The sequence below is a fragment of the Larimichthys crocea genome, chromosome XIII, assembly GCF_000972845.2.
Source record: "Larimichthys crocea isolate SSNF chromosome XIII, L_crocea_2.0, whole genome shotgun sequence".
Taxonomy (NCBI): domain Eukaryota; kingdom Metazoa; phylum Chordata; class Actinopteri; family Sciaenidae; genus Larimichthys; species Larimichthys crocea.
In genome coordinates this window covers 1,865,185-1,881,364 of record NC_040023.1, presented here as the reverse complement: position 1 = coordinate 1,881,364, position 16,180 = coordinate 1,865,185, and the positions used below count along the sequence as shown (strand labels likewise).

Sequence of the window (16,180 nt, the reverse complement as noted above, 5' to 3'; positions counted from 1 at the left end):
AAATATCTGCAGCATAGTGACTACAGCCAGCCCCAAACGGTGCATTCAAGGGTTCCTCCTATAATCGTAAAAATGGGTTGATCTCTACCCCTACGTGTTTTTACAGTTAATTCCATAGGTCCCCTACCTTCCTCTACACAGTTATCAAAATGAGTATCTTTGACATTGAAAATAAAGTGAAAGATTTACATTACTTCTTCCACGAATGATCACAGCGATGGTAGGATAGGATATTTCAGTTGTTCTATTATTCACTAATGTCACAGCTCTGTATGTCGCTCCGAATATGTAACTTTTGCCTTATACGATGATTAACTCAGAAAAACTGAGTCCGTGTAGACGTTTTTTAATCCACGAAACTGTATATTTACTACGACGGCCGAATCTTTCGATTGTCAGTGAACGCAGCATTAGCCTTCAGCTGTCTGGGAGCTGAGCAGCTGTCACATCTGAGCGTGTGTGTGCACCCAGCAAACGACGCGTACGCTCGATTTTAACAGGTAAGAACCGCTGTCATTTGAAGATTTCATGAGTTACAACATGTCGCTGATATTTTCTCTGGTTGACGTGACCCACAGGCTGAAGGATGTCATGTTATATACGGTCAGCCGGCTGGCTAACGAGGTAGCTAGAGTTAGCTGTAGCTAGTGTGTAGGCTAACCCACGTTACAGCAGCTCAGCCCCGGCTAAAAGCTAAAAGCTAAAAGCTGGATTACCACGAGGAAAACAGACTTGATGGGACCTCGGTGCCAGATGTGCCAGATGTGCTGCTGTGGTAACTGAACTGTTCAGTCTCTCGGAGCATAACGGAAGGACTCAAACGGAGGACTGGACATGATAAGACGCCTCAGATATACAGCTAACTGTGGGGCTAACCATAGCGTCTGTGTTTTCTCCACATATAAAGAATATTAAAAACGGAAATAACTCATAAAACCCGCAATACAATTTATTCTTCAAGCTCTAAGAACCAGTTCAACTAGTTCTCAAATCTGCCAGCTCACAGTGTTGACACATGCCAACATACTTCACAGATTTTTCACAGGCTAACCAACGCTGGTTTACACTGTATACACAGGGCGGGCTATTTATAGAAGTTGCTAGTAAAGCAAGGCTGGATTACCAACAGGGCAAAGTGGGCGACTGTCTCCAGACCTTCACCCAATCTCAATCAGACTGGGGTAATTTGGGAGTATGCACCATCAAAGTTTATAACCTGTTAAGGGCCTCAAAGTGAGGGCTGCATTATTACCTAATACTAAGTCAAAATCTAGGGGCCCATTGCTGTGGGGCCATCAGTGGGCCACACTAGTAGTATCCAGATAGGATTACAGACTTGCCCATACACCCGAACCTTAACCTGTATCCACTTAAATCTCCTAAAAAATCCATTTTATCAAGAAAGGGTCTCAGTGAAAGTGCCCTCCACGGAGCACGTGTGGAACTGGAGGAACTAGTTTAGCGGAGCACACACAGTTAAAATTCACATTTAAATGGTTGTGAGGGCGAGTGACAACTTGTTTCCCTCCAAAAAAAAGGCCAATTGCAGGTGAATGTGTCAGACCTGATCCTGTTCCCAGAAACAGCCCATGTGTCAACTTGCAGGTGGTTGCAGTGTTTAGCCAGCAGAATTATCCAGTAAACTCTTATTCTGCTAAGTCAAGGTTATGCATATCAGTACAGCTTACAACTTTATCTTGTTTACTCGGCCTGACCCTGGCTGAGCGGCAGTTGTCGGCCTGTCGTTGCCTTTATATCCACTCACTAAACCTTTAGCTGCTAACAGGAAAGGCCTTGCATCGGCCCTGCAAGACTGATGGAACATAATGAGAGAATTTCCTGTCTCATGGACTGAGTTAATCAGTCTCGTACTTTACCTTTGGTGTGACCGTTAACGTCAGTATGCATCGATATTTTCAGGACATAATGCATAAAAAGATATATTCCCTAATATTCCCAGTATCACTATCTGCCCCAAACCCCAGAAAGCCAGTATCGGTCGAGCTCTAACCACAAACACTGATGTGTATCAGTAAACATGAGCTCCTTTATCCTTGCTTCCCCCCTCTTTAGGTTTTGCCAGAATGGCTCGTGGACATCAGAAGATTCAGTCTCAGCAGAAAAATGCCAAGAAGCAGGCTGAGATAAAGAAGGCCAAGGGTCACGATCAAAAGACGGCAGCCAAGGCAGCGCTCGTGTTCACCTGCCTTGTGTGCAAGGTGAGTATGAACTCAACACAGAACCAAAAACATGACTTGAGATGGAAAAATAGATTAGATTTGTATACACTTTGATCACTGAGAAGTCAACCAAATACAAAGCTTGTGTCATTTCCCTCAGTTATAATATATGTTGGCTGTATCGTCCCTTCCTGCAGTCCCAGATGCCTGACCCAAAAACCTTCAAGCAACACTTTGAGAGCAAGCACCCAAAATCCCCTCTGCCCCCTGAGTTAGAGGGAGTGGAGGCATAAACAGTCACCCTGGATCCCGAACCATGTTCTTCAAGGCCCTGCACCAACTCTGCACTTGTCTCAGTCTGACAGCAATGGATGATTTTGATGTAACCAACATGAAGCAGTTATCTTCATTTAGGCTTTAATGGGCCAGGTTGCCTTTAACGTATAATGTTTCCTCCCATCCAGTCCTGTTTTCACTTGTGTTTAATTGCACGCAGGGCTAAACCCAAATGCCGGTTTCGATTTCAGGGCCACCGAAGATATGTACGATCCAGGAACAATCCAAGGGGAACAGAACACTTTCCTCACTGCCTGAGGTGTTGTGCACATAAGAACATTTCCTGCTGCTTGTTCTTGTACCTCTTTATCTGAAGCTTTGATGGGTTGATTGTCTAATTAAACCTTTATATCCAACATGCCGCATAAGGTAAACACATACAGTGTCCTTAAACAAAGCACGGATTTGGGTTGGGTGGGAAGATTTAAGATTTTAAGTTTGCTGCAATCAAGGCAATGACAAACGTGACCTCATCTATTTTATTAGTGCTTCGAGTATTGACTCAAAAGGAGGCTGTGACGTTTTTTTCTAACACCAGTTGTTAATTATGGAATTACTCCACAGCACTGTCTGCCATGTTCTACTGCAATCTGTCATCGAGATAATTATAATTTCATGTTAGGTCACAAAAATGTGAAATTCTGCTAGCCATTTCCAAGCTGCTAAATGAATTATCAATTAATAGAATCTTACAGGGGCTTGTCAGCAACATTTGTACGCTTGGAAAATGAATGTATGCTCCAATGATGTATTATAGCATTTTATTAAATTTTACTTTGTTGTACATGGGCTGTTTTTTTTTTTTGTTTGTTTGTTTCTTCTCACACACTACCACACCTTCTTCCATAAGGTTTTGTAGGACACGTGATGTAATATTAGGAAGAATCCATCCCATCCTGCCTGGTGGGAATTTTCTCACACCTGTCAGTTACAGATGTGTGTATGTATGTGTTGTTTTTTCTGGCATGGTGGACTAAAATTCACTGTTTAGATTTCAAGGTTTTGTTTGCCTTTACTGACAGTTCAGTATTCACAGCATTTCTCTGCAGCTCAGCTCACACAGTGTATGTGTTTTTTTTAACATGTAAATGTGAATTCTTCCCAGTGCATTAGTCGCTGCTTTTATATGTGCAATAATTAATGAATAATAATGGATATTTGTGTGCACTTTGTTGCACTTTGCCCCTCGGGAGCCTTATATGTGCCTAAAAGGAAGACAGCAAGACTCAGAGTGACTGACAGCTGATGTAGACATCATCCCAGCAGGCCACGTGAATAATAAATAACCCCTTACATGGACCGTGTATTATATCGATCAAATGAATCATACCCAGCTCATAAAAACTTGTATACATAAGTGTTTTCAGTAGTGCATAATCACCTGAAAATAAGAGTCACTGTGTTTGTGTTACCTTAGGATTAACCTTTTATATCTACAGGGTCTTCGTTGGTCTTCTTCTACTGATACGTATTGAACCACAATGTTTCTACAGTGGCTTTAGATTTTACCGGCCACTGTAATTTCACTTTCTTGCTTGGAACAGCCACTCCTTCACACTCATCATTCAATATTAGGTTATAGTTAACAGGAAATGAACAGGAAAATGAATACATTCATAAGACAGATACAGAAAGCATCTGACTATTTCAAGGTGCATGCGTATCTTTCATACATGCCTGTAATGAATTGAAAGAGTAAAGGATGACACGTGGAAAAAAGGACATTTGACGTAAACGGCACCTGTGCCAGGTCAGAATTGTACATTCAAATGTTAATGAAACAAATATATCAGTGGTGTCACGTAGAACCTGATAACAACAGTCATAAAAGCTTTGTATCAGCTGAACTGCTAACAGGAAATGACTCAAACTGCAGCACTATGACTGTCTAATTACCAAAAACAATGAATCCTCTGAAGCCATTAGTCACTCTGAAAATTATGTCTTTGACTCTTCTTCATGACAAAAAAGCACTCATTTCCTGTGGTCCCTTTTCTGTAGCTGTGACATGCATCAGATCAGCTCAGACTCTGACTGAAAAGACGTGTTGTCTCGCCACACACACAAGAAATAACTGCAGAATTGCATTTTCTGGTCTTACAGGCTCGCTTTGTATTCTAAAGAAGGTCACAAAATGAATCTTTGTCATAAATCAGAGAAAAATCTTTTTCACATCTATTCTGTGTATTCAGAAGAACAAAAAAACAATAAAGACAGTGCCATGCTGCCTGGGTTTTTTTTTTTTTGAATGGTTTTTGCGGCTCGACTGAATGAGTCATAGCCCACATTGTTCCCCTGTCTCCTCATATATAGTCCACCTCCTTCCTTCCCATCTGTAAACTTGTGAATGAAAAAACACAACACATGGTCATTCACACAGGCACACACATCTGCTAGATCTCCTTTGTGTGTCATGTCCTCCCTGTTTGAATCCAAACAGAGAGGACTGACAGGAAAAAAGGGAGCACTTGCACAAAATGAATTAGTTGTCTTAATTAGGTGAAGGAATTAATTAGATTCCCAGCGGCTATAGATCATCTATTTCCAGACATATAGGCTATCTCAGTCTAAAGAGATGAAAACAACTGCAAACCAGAGACTGCTCTCATTGTACTGGTAATATAGAGCATTTTGACTTTATGTGCCAGAGCCTTCAAAAATCTTTGGTTCATTTCGACCAGATTATGAACAACTCTTCATGTGCGTTTTTTCTTTTCAGGAAAACAACTTGCGGTTCTTAACCACACTGGTCAGTAGCTTCCATGGCAACAGTACTGCTTTATTATTATTATCATTATTTCTAGCTGGGCCCAAAACTAGCTTTAACTATTTCAGAGTCACTACAGAAGTCCTTTATAACTTACTGGCCTGGTTTAGAACAACTCAAAACCCCACCCAAAAGTGAATGGACCAAGACACACCCTGTTGAAATCCTGTGTATTGAGCAATTCTTCTCCAGCATGTTATAGCTGGAATAGTTAATCATGTTTCAGATAGACACTAGGTGGAGCTTCCAGGGTATAAATTATTATTACGTTTTCAGCAAAGGGAGTATCACTTTCATTCAGATATATATAGATATATACAACAAACATACCAACAATTTCTTTTTCATTTAACTGAATGGTTTATTTTGTATTATTTTATTTAGTTAATTAGTAGACTCTACTTAGATTTATGGACAAGCATGTCATTTTGTCATATTTCTCTAATGACTATTTTACTAAAAAAACATGACAGAGATGGGTTTTCCTTTTCCAGGATATGTATAGCAATGGGCTCCATTTTAAATTTATCATGATATCTTGAACAAATGTGTATATCTGAGGTGGTAATCTGGATCACTTGCAGGGGCCTGTTCTTCAGCCAACACATTGTTGGAGGAGGGGCTGTTCTCTCCATGAGAACCAGTGGAACAACACTGCACTGTCTGTAATTATGTCCCTGTGATCACCCCCAAAGACTTGTATGCACTCCTACACTCAGACAAAACTTCACATAGAAACCATTTTTTGAAATCCTTTTATGTATGTAATGGGACACAAGTGATGTGGGATACCAGAGGGTCCATTGAGTTGCCAATTGAGGGACTAGTGGAACTAGATAAACTGGGATGGTGGCTATTGCTGATGACTCTATGGCATTCTGATGTGTCCCTATAAAGACCGTGGGGTCAGCAAATGTAGGCTACATTAGTCTAAGCACAGTGTCTCATAAAGTGCAGATTTACTGTGAAGCCTGGTAGCTGAGGATCATCTCTTTACCTGGGCAAGGCTAAGATTTTAAGGTAAGTTGAGGGTCAAAAATAATAGATTGGAGGTAGGTAGCAGTGTTGATTGTTGTCACTGCGTCACTATGGTGAATTTACTATGTCAATAGACATAGTCTGCCTGTGCACGTGCGTGTATGTGAAAATAGGAATGGCCTTTTTTTTTATATTTCTTTACTTTAATTTGTAACAACAGGGAACCAGAATGTGAAAATATCACATATCTTAGCATCAACGCGCTCTTCCTCGTGATAGTTTCCACAGCAACCGACATTTTCTAGCATTTAGGACGGATGGATGAAATAGAGGGGAAGATCACTTCGAGCCAGTCCCGCCCACCTTCCGGGTTAGATTACGTTCCCCTAACCCTGACATTTTTATAATGGCGGACCTTTCACAATTCTTTCTGAAAATGTGAACCAGTATGCAGTTTTATGTCCATATTTAAAGAGACATTGACATCTGCTGTTATAGTTAAACTCCTTCTCGTCATACCGAAGATAGAACTCATCAACTACATCTCCCATGAGCCTTTGCTGACGTTCTTGGACAAACGCTCTTATATGTTTTTTTTTGCACTCAGCCCCGTAGTAAAACGTTGTAGATTCACAGTTAAGGGATTTCAGGAGCATGGTTAAGGGGCCATGTTTTATATGCGCTGTTTGCCTAATTTAGAATGAAAAATATGGCTTTAAAAATTATGCCTGTAAAAATATAGTTGCCCTAGCAACCCGAGTCTGACGTCATCCGTCCCTGTGAGACCCTGCTGCTGTGTCTTTGATTGGAGGGAAACCCCGTGGATGAGCGGGAGAGATCATCAGCTGTGCGGCCGGGAATCAGGAACAACATCGTCTAACGATACTCACAGGTTAGTTAACGTTAATTTACTTATGATTATCGGATGTATGTTCGACGAACAAACGTCAAATGTGCTCCGTGTGCTTGGGGGGTCGTTTTAATCCCGCAAGAATCGTCGCTACTAGGACTGTAAGAGGAAACCAGCGAGACGCCGCTGCTCAGTCATTGTTCGGCGCTTACTGAATGGGAAGCGCTACTGCACTGTAACCCATCTATTTCTTTCACTCACCGTGTTTAGAAGGCAGCTTTCGGGTGTATGTGATTAGCTTTTGTACATGAAACCAGCTAAAATGAATACTTAATGCCCGCAAAACCTTCAGCTCTGGTTTGTTTTCCGGGAAGCGAAAAAGGGCGTTCACTGAGGACCGGACTAGCTAGGGTCCTTTCATTCCAGTTCAACTGATTCAGTGACACCATTTTTTTTGGTTTCATCTATTCACATGCAGCGAGATCACACGCTTTCTCCTATCAAACAACGAAAATAATAAAGCTAAATCTCACAAGAATGCCTTTCTTTTTGACGATTTGTACCCTTGTCGTACACGGTCGGAGCTCGGTGGGCAGGTGTGTGTGTGCGCGCGTGCGTGTGTGACGTGAAACTGGGTGGCCGACATTCCTCAGAAGGGTGCAGGTGTCTGCGTCCTGGCAAATCTGACTCACTGTGTGATTTTTGAAGAGCTAGCCCCATAGGTTTGGTACATTTGCGTTAGTACGAGGCAGCTGGTAAGCAATCCTTTTTTCAGATTCTGTCATGTGTTGTCTGTTCAGCCCGTCCCGCAGTGAGCACATTTGCGCAAATTGCGAAATCTCATAACTAGGAAGTAGCCTACCACTGCTATATATACAAAAAGCTAGTCATTAGCTTGTGAATTTGGTGTAATCACGAGGCTGATCAGAACCAAGCCCAGAATTGACCGTATTTGATTGGTTAATTTACAGTTTGACGTCATCTGTATTATTTTAAAGGCCGTTTTTTTTATTTGTGTTAGACTTTATGTCCTTCATTTAACCGCTTATAGGGCAAATGATTCTGGAATTGGTAATTATGTAACCTCACACTGAAATGATTAGGTGATCGATTGAGTAATTTGCAGAAAATTAACCTCCAACTATAATACTAGACAAGCATTTAATGCAGTACTGTAAGGATTTGCGGCTGTCCTTTGTCACGTGGGATATTTAACTGCATATTTAGATGTTTTGGACTGAATTTTGAAGAAATATGATGAACCTTTTTTTCTATGTGGCACGTGACATGTTATAGACAATATGACCAGAAAACAATCTGTGGATTAACTGCTAATTAATTATCTTGAATTGGTCACATGTATCACATTTCACATTTACATTTAATGGAAATTGTTCTTTATCTAAAATGGTAGGATGGATAATGAAAAGTAATCTGCTGCTACCTTAATGAAACAGCCTTTTAAAATATTGTGGCACTGCTACATTCATCATGGTATTTTGCATTACCTGTCCTTAATGGGGTTTAGTATGGACAAGGACTATTTCTGAAGTACAATATCAATGCACACATAACCGCTTCCTCTCGTATTTCAAATAACTTTAATAATTTTAGTCACCAGTAAATCAAGTCTGTGCCAGTCTGTGTGTGCAGATCAGCCAAGCTGGTAGAAATCCAAAAGACACTTGAAAAAAATCTGGCGTGCACACGCCCAAGACTCACTTACTGTTGGAGCAAGCATTGCGAGAGACTGAAACACTGAGAAGATCATACAGAAAATAATGTGATAATGACCAATGTACAACATGTTTTAGGGGACATGGACTTTTTGTCCATGTAATATTCTTAAACTGTGCAGTCCATATTTAATTTATGCTGCCTTGACTGGTTGCGGTTTTTGTATGTTTAAGTAACATTTCCGTACATACCAGAAACCAGGTTCTCTGAGAAATCAGGTTAGACAGGAAGTATCGCAGGAAGGACACCACGCTGATGGAAGTCCTCCTCCTGTTCAAGTTAAATGACGAGATCCCTCCCCCAATCCTCACCATGGTGCCCCCCCTCTCCCCCCACCACTGTTTCTGCCCTCCCCCAATGCTCTCTCCTGTGTCTTCCTAATCCGCCTCATGTCCCCCTTTTTTTTCCTCCCCTTTCCGGCTCCTTCTACTCTGTCCCTCCATCCACAGTCCACACAGGAGCCATGCCAGACAAGGAGGAACAGGTACAGAAAGCCAAACTGGCTGAGCAGGCTGAGCGCTATGATGACATGGCCGCAGCTATGAAGGCTGTTACAGAGGAGGGCTCGGAGCTCACCAACGAGGAGCGCAACCTGCTGTCTGTTGCCTACAAGAATGTGGTGGGGGCTAGGAGGTCCTCTTGGAGGGTGGTGTCCAGCATAGAGCAGAAGTCTGACGACAGCACAAAGACCGCGATGGCTAAGGAGTACAAGGAAAAGATCGAGACGGAACTGAACGAAATCTGCAAAGAAGTACTGGTAAGAAGCAGAGATGTGCAGCGAGGCAAAGGGGGTGGGTAGGTGGGAGGAAGTGATGAGTGTCAGTGCTTGACCTGAGATGGTTGATGGATGGGAAGCCAATCAGAGCAACAAAATAAAAATCCAAATGGTGTAGAGGAGATCACTGTTCATGTGACAACATTGAAAAGCAATTAAAAACTAAACTAATTAAAACTAATCTCTGTGTTAGGAAGTATTCAAATGTAGAACATATTAAATACTGCTATGTTTAAATCAACACTGAAACTAGTTGCAGGCACAGCTACAGTACATATAGCTTATATAGAGTAGGGCCAAGAAGTGATTTCAGTTTAAAACCACATCCAAATGTGTTTTTCCCCTCTCTCTATGCCATGTGGCACAAAAGAAAAATACTCAGCCACCACTGCAGCAACCTCTGTTCAGTCCCTGACTGCAGTGTTTCTGTCTGGGCCGGGGCGTGGACGCAAGGGAGCTGGATATGTTGTGGCCAGACAGCCTAGCAGCCAATTTAACCCAGTGGCCAATCGCCATCCCCTGTGGAGCGAAGCATTTTTTTAACCTAGATTTAAAAACAGTTAACTGGACGAATTCTGAATTTTTCAAACAACAAAGGTTTTATATTTACAACACTTTTCCAGGGCATGGCATCCAATTTAAGTCTAAAAACTCATGCACATGTATAATTGGTCACGTTTTGTTGTTACTGGAATAGATGACGGTGCTCAGTCGAGCCCCGTTATCTATTCCGGTATCTCATTCTAATAATTAGAATGTGTCAGTTGGCCAATATTGGTCTATCACACATATGATAGAATGTAGAGAAAAGGCTTGTGATAATATATACACTACAAAGTTTCTCCAGTAGTCTGAACTACAGTTCACAATATTTTGGCAGTTGGTGCAGATAAATGCACATACATTTACAATTTATATTAAGAAAAACCGCCTTCTATCTTTACTCAATCCACACAGAAACTGTATTTTCATTCAGCCTAAAATTTCCTTATATCAGTATATGAGTTTTCCCCCTCTAAAATTGCCATCAGTCTCAAAAATGTCCCATGTTGATCGTGCTCTACAATACATAGTGTGACACTGTTCTTCAGTGGGAAGCCAGTGGGGGATCATGTCTTTGTCACCGAAACAGTGACACCTACTGGTCGGCTGTGGTGATGGTATAAATGCAGTAAGGGGGATTGTAAACCTTCAGTTAACCATGGGTGCTAAGAGAGATGAGAGCTGTGGTGCACAGCTTTCTTACATGTCAGATTTGTGAGAAAAATGTAGAAAAGGTCACAGTGTCAACTGATTCTAGACACTACTTACTCTGTGCTGCTTGCCACAGTACAGTGGTCTCTCGTTTATCGCGGGGGATACGTTCTAAAAATAACCCGCAATAAACGAAATCCGCAAAGTAAGTTTTACAATTATTATACATGTTTTAAGGCCGTAAAACCCCTAACCACACACTTTTATACACCTTTTTACACGCATTTTGTACAGTACTTCCTTAATCAGAACACAGTGCCGTTCTCCCTTAGCCAATTTAGGACGCAGAACACAATGCGCGCTCATACTGTACAGTACACTGTAAAAAAAAAAAAGCATGCAAAATTACACTGATCCGCGAAAATCCGCGAGTCCGCGAAAAGTGAACCGTGATATAGCGAGGGACGACTGTATTGTAAATCACAGTGCACTCTGCTGGATAAACTTTGCAGTGACACCAGTATATCACCACAAATATGTATGCCTGCATTACATACCCAGAGGAAAAACAGTTGTTTTCATAGGGATGCTTATTGAAAACCATATAGGCCATTGCTGATGTGTAATTTGTGTGCTGCAGCTCTTCCAATATGTCTGAGACTAGCTAAAGCTAAAATTATCCTAAGCAAATGCAGCCTTTAAGCAAATGGGCAGATGTTTGAATATCATACAGAGAGACTTTAGTATTTAGGTAATGTGGATACATCCTGTTGTCACACATCAAAGACACAAACCTTTAAACTTACAGGACAACTCCTGATTGTTTCTTAATTTGTTTTGTAAAGATCGAGAAGGAAAGAAGGAATTAACTGATATATGATGAAAGTGGCTAACAGGTCTCAGAATAAGATGTTTTAAAAAATGACAATGGTGTCAAAGTAACACAGGAAATGAGCAGCCTGTGATGTGAGCCTGGGGTTTTCCTTTAAAGCGAACGTGCTGACAATTATGTCACAAGGTTCAGGTTTCATAGCTAAATGTACCTCTCCAAATGCTGTTGTTAATGTTATCTCACAAACTAACTTGATTGTTAGTTTAGTAGTGTGCTGAGCTGCACACATTTCAACTCTAATGTTGCACCCTTTCACTTGTAGGACTTGCTCGATACGCATCTGATCCCCACGGCCAAGCCTTCTGACAGCCGAGTCTTCTACCTGAAGATGAAGGGAGACTACTTCCGCTACCTGGCTGAGGTGGCCAATGAGGAGAAGAAGAAAGGTCAGTAAAGCAGAACTGTAAGCTAAAACCCATTTCAAAAATGTAAATGGTGCCACCTCCTGCTAAAAACACACCACTGTGTGATGTAGCCCTTTGTTTCTATGGCAACAGTCACACATCTGTATGAGGATGGGATGGATGTGTGCTGATTTATGAAATCTGTGCTGAAGTCCTCCTTAAGGTGAAAAGACCAGGCTTGCTTCAGGTTCTGTTTGTGGCCAGAATACTGACGACCCTCCCAGTCCTTGACCTACAACTGTCAGCCGAAATGCAGGGAAAGACTGCTGCTGGGTTGTCATGGCAACAGAAGCAGCACCAGGGTGTTGGCTGCTACTGGTGGCTGGGAGGAATTTTTAGTTCTTTGGTGCCTGTGGCAACCCAAACGGCATGGGTGGTGGTGTGTTGTCACGAGTGCGTTAACCTCACCCTAGCATCCGTACTTCACCATTCACTACATTTATTTCTTATGTGACAGTAAACTGAATATGATTTATTATGGATGGGTTTATTAACCAAATTATTAAAATATTAATAATAATAATAATAATGGATTCATTGACAATCCAAACAATTAATAATTGCACCCCCACTAGGCAGTTTGGGTATTATGTATATGGGAGATGTCTGTTTTTTAGATTCTCACGACTGACATGGATGGTTGTGATGGATGTTTCCCATGTGAAATATCATCTTAATTGGTCTGTCTTTATCTTTGCATAGAAATCATCGAGAAGTCAAAAGAGGCCTACCAGGAAGCGTTTGAAATCAGCAAAAAAGACATGCCACCTACACATCCCATTCGCCTGGGCCTCGCTCTGAACTACTCTGTCTTCTTCTACGAGATTGCCAACATACCTGAGGAGGCCTGCAGACTGGCCAAGGAGGTACGAGCTGACCTGTTCTCACATTAGTGTCTCATTTTGGTTTCTGTTCATGTCCAATTGTCTTTGTCTTCTAAAAGACAAACTGTCCTGAAGAGTATAATATGAGGTTGACTCGGTAACAAATTTTAGGTTAAAAAAATTGGATTAACTTGAAAGCGGTGGTGCACGTTCTGGTTTTTATAACTCAGACTCCAGCTACTTCAGGGATACAAGATGGCCTTTTTAATATTAGAATTTGAAGCTTCCTTGGAAATATAGGAGTCATTTAACTTTAATAGATAAGTAGTTTGAGAGCAGCACTGTTTAAGTCTTGGAGTCCTTCATTGTTGTTTAACAAAATGCCTTATCTGTTACATTTGAAAAATGAATGTTCTGCTCATTTTAGTGACTACTTGTTCTGAGTTTTATTCAGATACTTGTCTTTTTATTTTTGCCCTTTAACTCCATCTCATGTTGGTGAATTTACATTTGCTTGCACTCTGCTTATGGATGCATTGATCACTGTGTCTCTTGCAGGCCTTTGATGAAGCCATTTCCATGCTGGATTCCCTCAACACTGACTCCTACAAAGACAGCACCTTGATCATGCAGCTGCTCCGTGACAATCTGACAGTGAGTGTCTTGTCTTCATCTCTCTGCACGTCAGCTGTATCTTATACTCCCACTTTCTGCTGTCCCTTACCTATGTACTGGTTGTGTTTTTGTCACTTGTCAGACTCAACTTTGAATATTTGAGATGTGCACTAATCCCAGTATCCCTTTGCTTTATTGCAGCTGTGGATGGCAGATGCCCAGGGTGAATGCGAAGGTGAATGTGAGGGAGAAGAGACGGAGCAGGTAGCTGTGAAGAACTGAACGTCAGAAAGAAAACAAACAAAAAAAAAAACAACACACATTTTTTACCTCTCACCAGCCTAAGTTGTGTGTGTGGTTGTGTTTGCACATACATGCACAGATATGTATGTTTACACGCCACTCACAATGTGTAAAGTACAGTATGTGTGTGCAGATACATTGAAGTGTGTGTGTTAATTGTATGAGCACCTCCACAGAGAAAAGAATGGAATAGATCTTTTTTTTTTTTTTTTTTTTTTTTTTTTTTTTTTTTTTTTGACCATTACTCATTGTGTGAACCAGTGGATGTTTATTTTGTTTTTTTGTCCATGGATTAGTCCAGATAAAATCCCTCCTTTAGATCCAATCAGCCCCATGCTATTTAACCTTATTCACTGTAGCAAAACTGCTGCTGTTGCAGGAAAACACAAACAAAAAACCTCTAACTGTAATTTTGATAATTTGTATGTTTTTACTTGAACTCAACATTTACAATCTTTGTGACACTTGGGTCCACAAATCTCCTTTGAAGCACGTGAACTGTAAAAATGGTCACAGCGATGAGCAGTCTGAATTCACAAAATTTTAGGCCTCATCTGACAATAGTGGTGATTATACAGATGACAGAATTTACCTTGCTAAAGATCTATTGCCACATTGCTTGTATCCATCCCGCCCTATCAGTGTCCAGTGTAACAGGTAGTGTTTTTATGGATGATACATGTCATGGCTCAGTGGGTTCTATGTGCATTCGGGCGTAGGAACGGTTTTCTGTATGAATGGCCACTTTGCGAAAACTGTAGTTAAACTTTGGTTGATAGTTTTGTTGAGAGGATTACATTCCATTTTACTGACATCTCTTCACTCTCAGTGAAATGTGTAGGCTATAATTTCCTGCAATTTTCCATAACACATGACAAGGTATAGACGGCCTAAGATAAAGTGAACAACTTGACAAAATGGCTCGATACTGTAACTTTTGATATTTTATCTTTCAGCAGTGCAGAGGATACTTTTGCCATGTGCTTTTATGTGGCTTTCTACTCTTTTCTATTCAGGTGTTTTGTATTTTCTTTTTGTGTATTTTATTCCCTTTGACTCTTTATTTGACTCCTGGAATGTATGTGTTTCTCAGTAGTATGGTGTGAGGGTTAGCTGTGCTTTGAAACTGGCAATTTTTGCTTAGGCTTTAGCTTCAACCTGGGTGGTTTACAGTAACATTTACCTTCCTTAAAAGAACATTGTGAAACAAACTAAAACAATACTAAATATAAACTGATTATTAAAGTAACTTGGTAGAAAGCTACGTTATGACCATTTAGTAGTTACAAAGTAGTGCCAGTTTCTTCTAATTACAGTATCTTGGTTTTAAAACGATGGGATGCAGGATTCAGAATTTGCAAGTTACACTCTGAGTACGTTATTTAGTTATGTGCTTTCATGTAAGTGGAATTAAAACATTAAAATCAAGTGTGCTGTGCTCAATGTGTGTGTGCTTGCTCTCTTTGCATGTGGAATGACATTTTTATAATATGTTAATGCATACAAGAAGGTATATTAGGCCACTATTATGGCCACCGTGCCATCTATCTCGCCCTCAGCGATCAGGATGATGTAAGAACTGAGGGTGGTTACATTTAAGTGGCTGCTAGTGAATGTCTTCGAACACACAGCAAAAGAAGAGTTTCCACTGAAGAGTGGCCTTGTATGTGGGACACCTTTTGATTTCTAACGTTAGAAATTAACATACAGTTCACGTAGAGTGATGTTTTTATAGTGTTGAATCCAAAGGGCCCTTTGCACCCTCATGACTTGCTAATCATCCCTGAGGCAGAAACTTAATCTTTGACCAGAAGTTGAGTGATTTACGATAGAATTACAGCCTAATGGCAACATTTAAAATATGCATGACAAGACAAATACACAAATTTTTGGCCTGAACACAAAATTAGCCTCATAGCAACTGAAGAGGCACTTGCATGAGAAAGACCCTAGAGATGATAAAACACTATGTTACTGGATAAAAAGCTTTATTATCTTTCTTTAAAAAATCATGGTTTAAGATGCAAAACAAACTGTCAGAAGTACGCTGTAGGCTGCAGATTTGAGCTTTAGATGGAAGCGTGCCTTTCGCTGACAACACTGCCCTCTCCTGATGGTGATGGCTGTGAAGGGGCATGTTGTGGTGCATGTAGATGTACCTTGAGACTAAAAAATGATCATTTCCTCTTTTTTCCCCCTTTCCTTCCTTTTTTTAAAAAATCTATCTTTATACAGACAGATGGTTTGTCCAACCTGACAAAGACAACATTTGACCAACCTTAACACATCATGAGATAACAAGGTGTCAAGTCTTTTGATTTGAGT

At 40.8% G+C, this 16,180-nt stretch overlaps 2 protein-coding genes across 4 annotated transcripts; both read left to right on the top strand.

Moving 5' to 3' along the window:
* The first annotated feature begins 380 nt into the window (after positions 1 to 380).
* Positions 381 to 3,300, top strand: LOC104931620 (zinc finger protein 706-like). The gene is made up of 3 exons (XM_010746666.3): positions 381 to 500; positions 2,074 to 2,219; positions 2,378 to 3,300. The coding sequence occupies exons 2-3, from the start codon at positions 2,085 to 2,087 to the stop codon at positions 2,471 to 2,473; spliced, it is 231 nt and encodes a 76-aa protein (XP_010744968.1). The 5' UTR covers positions 381 to 500; positions 2,074 to 2,084; the 3' UTR covers positions 2,474 to 3,300.
* A 2,911-nt stretch (positions 3,301 to 6,211) lies between these two features.
* On the top strand, positions 6,212 to 15,298 carry LOC104931621 (14-3-3 protein beta/alpha-A). Of its 3 annotated transcripts, XM_027286842.1 has the most exons (7): positions 6,212 to 6,303; positions 7,004 to 7,153; positions 9,298 to 9,605; positions 11,972 to 12,095; positions 12,816 to 12,979; positions 13,496 to 13,591; positions 13,754 to 15,298. In XM_027286842.1, exons 3-7 carry the CDS (start codon positions 9,312 to 9,314, stop codon positions 13,832 to 13,834), a joined length of 759 nt encoding a protein of 252 aa, XP_027142643.1. In that variant the 5' UTR covers positions 6,212 to 6,303; positions 7,004 to 7,153; positions 9,298 to 9,311; the 3' UTR covers positions 13,835 to 15,298. The 3 variants fall into 3 exon arrangements, with proteins under 3 accessions (XP_027142643.1, XP_010744969.1, XP_019110382.1); XM_010746667.3 differs by lacking the exon at positions 6,212 to 6,303 and having other exon boundaries at positions 6,997 to 7,153; XM_019254837.2 differs by lacking the exons at positions 6,212 to 6,303; positions 7,004 to 7,153 and adding an exon at positions 7,732 to 7,866.
* Positions 15,299 to 16,180: the final 882 nt, after the last annotated feature.

What these genes read in the sequence shown, in the direction of transcription:
- LOC104931621 (XM_027286842.1), top strand. Translation starts at nt 9,312, where the DNA reads ATGCCAGACAAGGAGGAACAGGTACAGAAAGCCAAACTGGCTGAGCAG. An exon ending in AAATCTGCAAAGAAGTACTG is followed by an intron (nt 9,606 to 11,971) that starts GTAAGAAGCAGA and finishes TTTCACTTGTAG; the next exon opens with GACTTGCTCGATACGCATCT. An exon ending in TGCTCCGTGACAATCTGACA is followed by an intron (nt 13,592 to 13,753) that starts GTGAGTGTCTTG and finishes GCTTTATTGCAG; the next exon opens with CTGTGGATGGCAGATGCCCA.
- LOC104931620 (XM_010746666.3), top strand. Translation starts at nt 2,085, where the DNA reads ATGGCTCGTGGACATCAGAAGATTCAGTCTCAGCAGAAAAATGCCAAG. An exon ending in TCACCTGCCTTGTGTGCAAG is followed by an intron (nt 2,220 to 2,377) that starts GTGAGTATGAAC and finishes CCCTTCCTGCAG; the next exon opens with TCCCAGATGCCTGACCCAAA.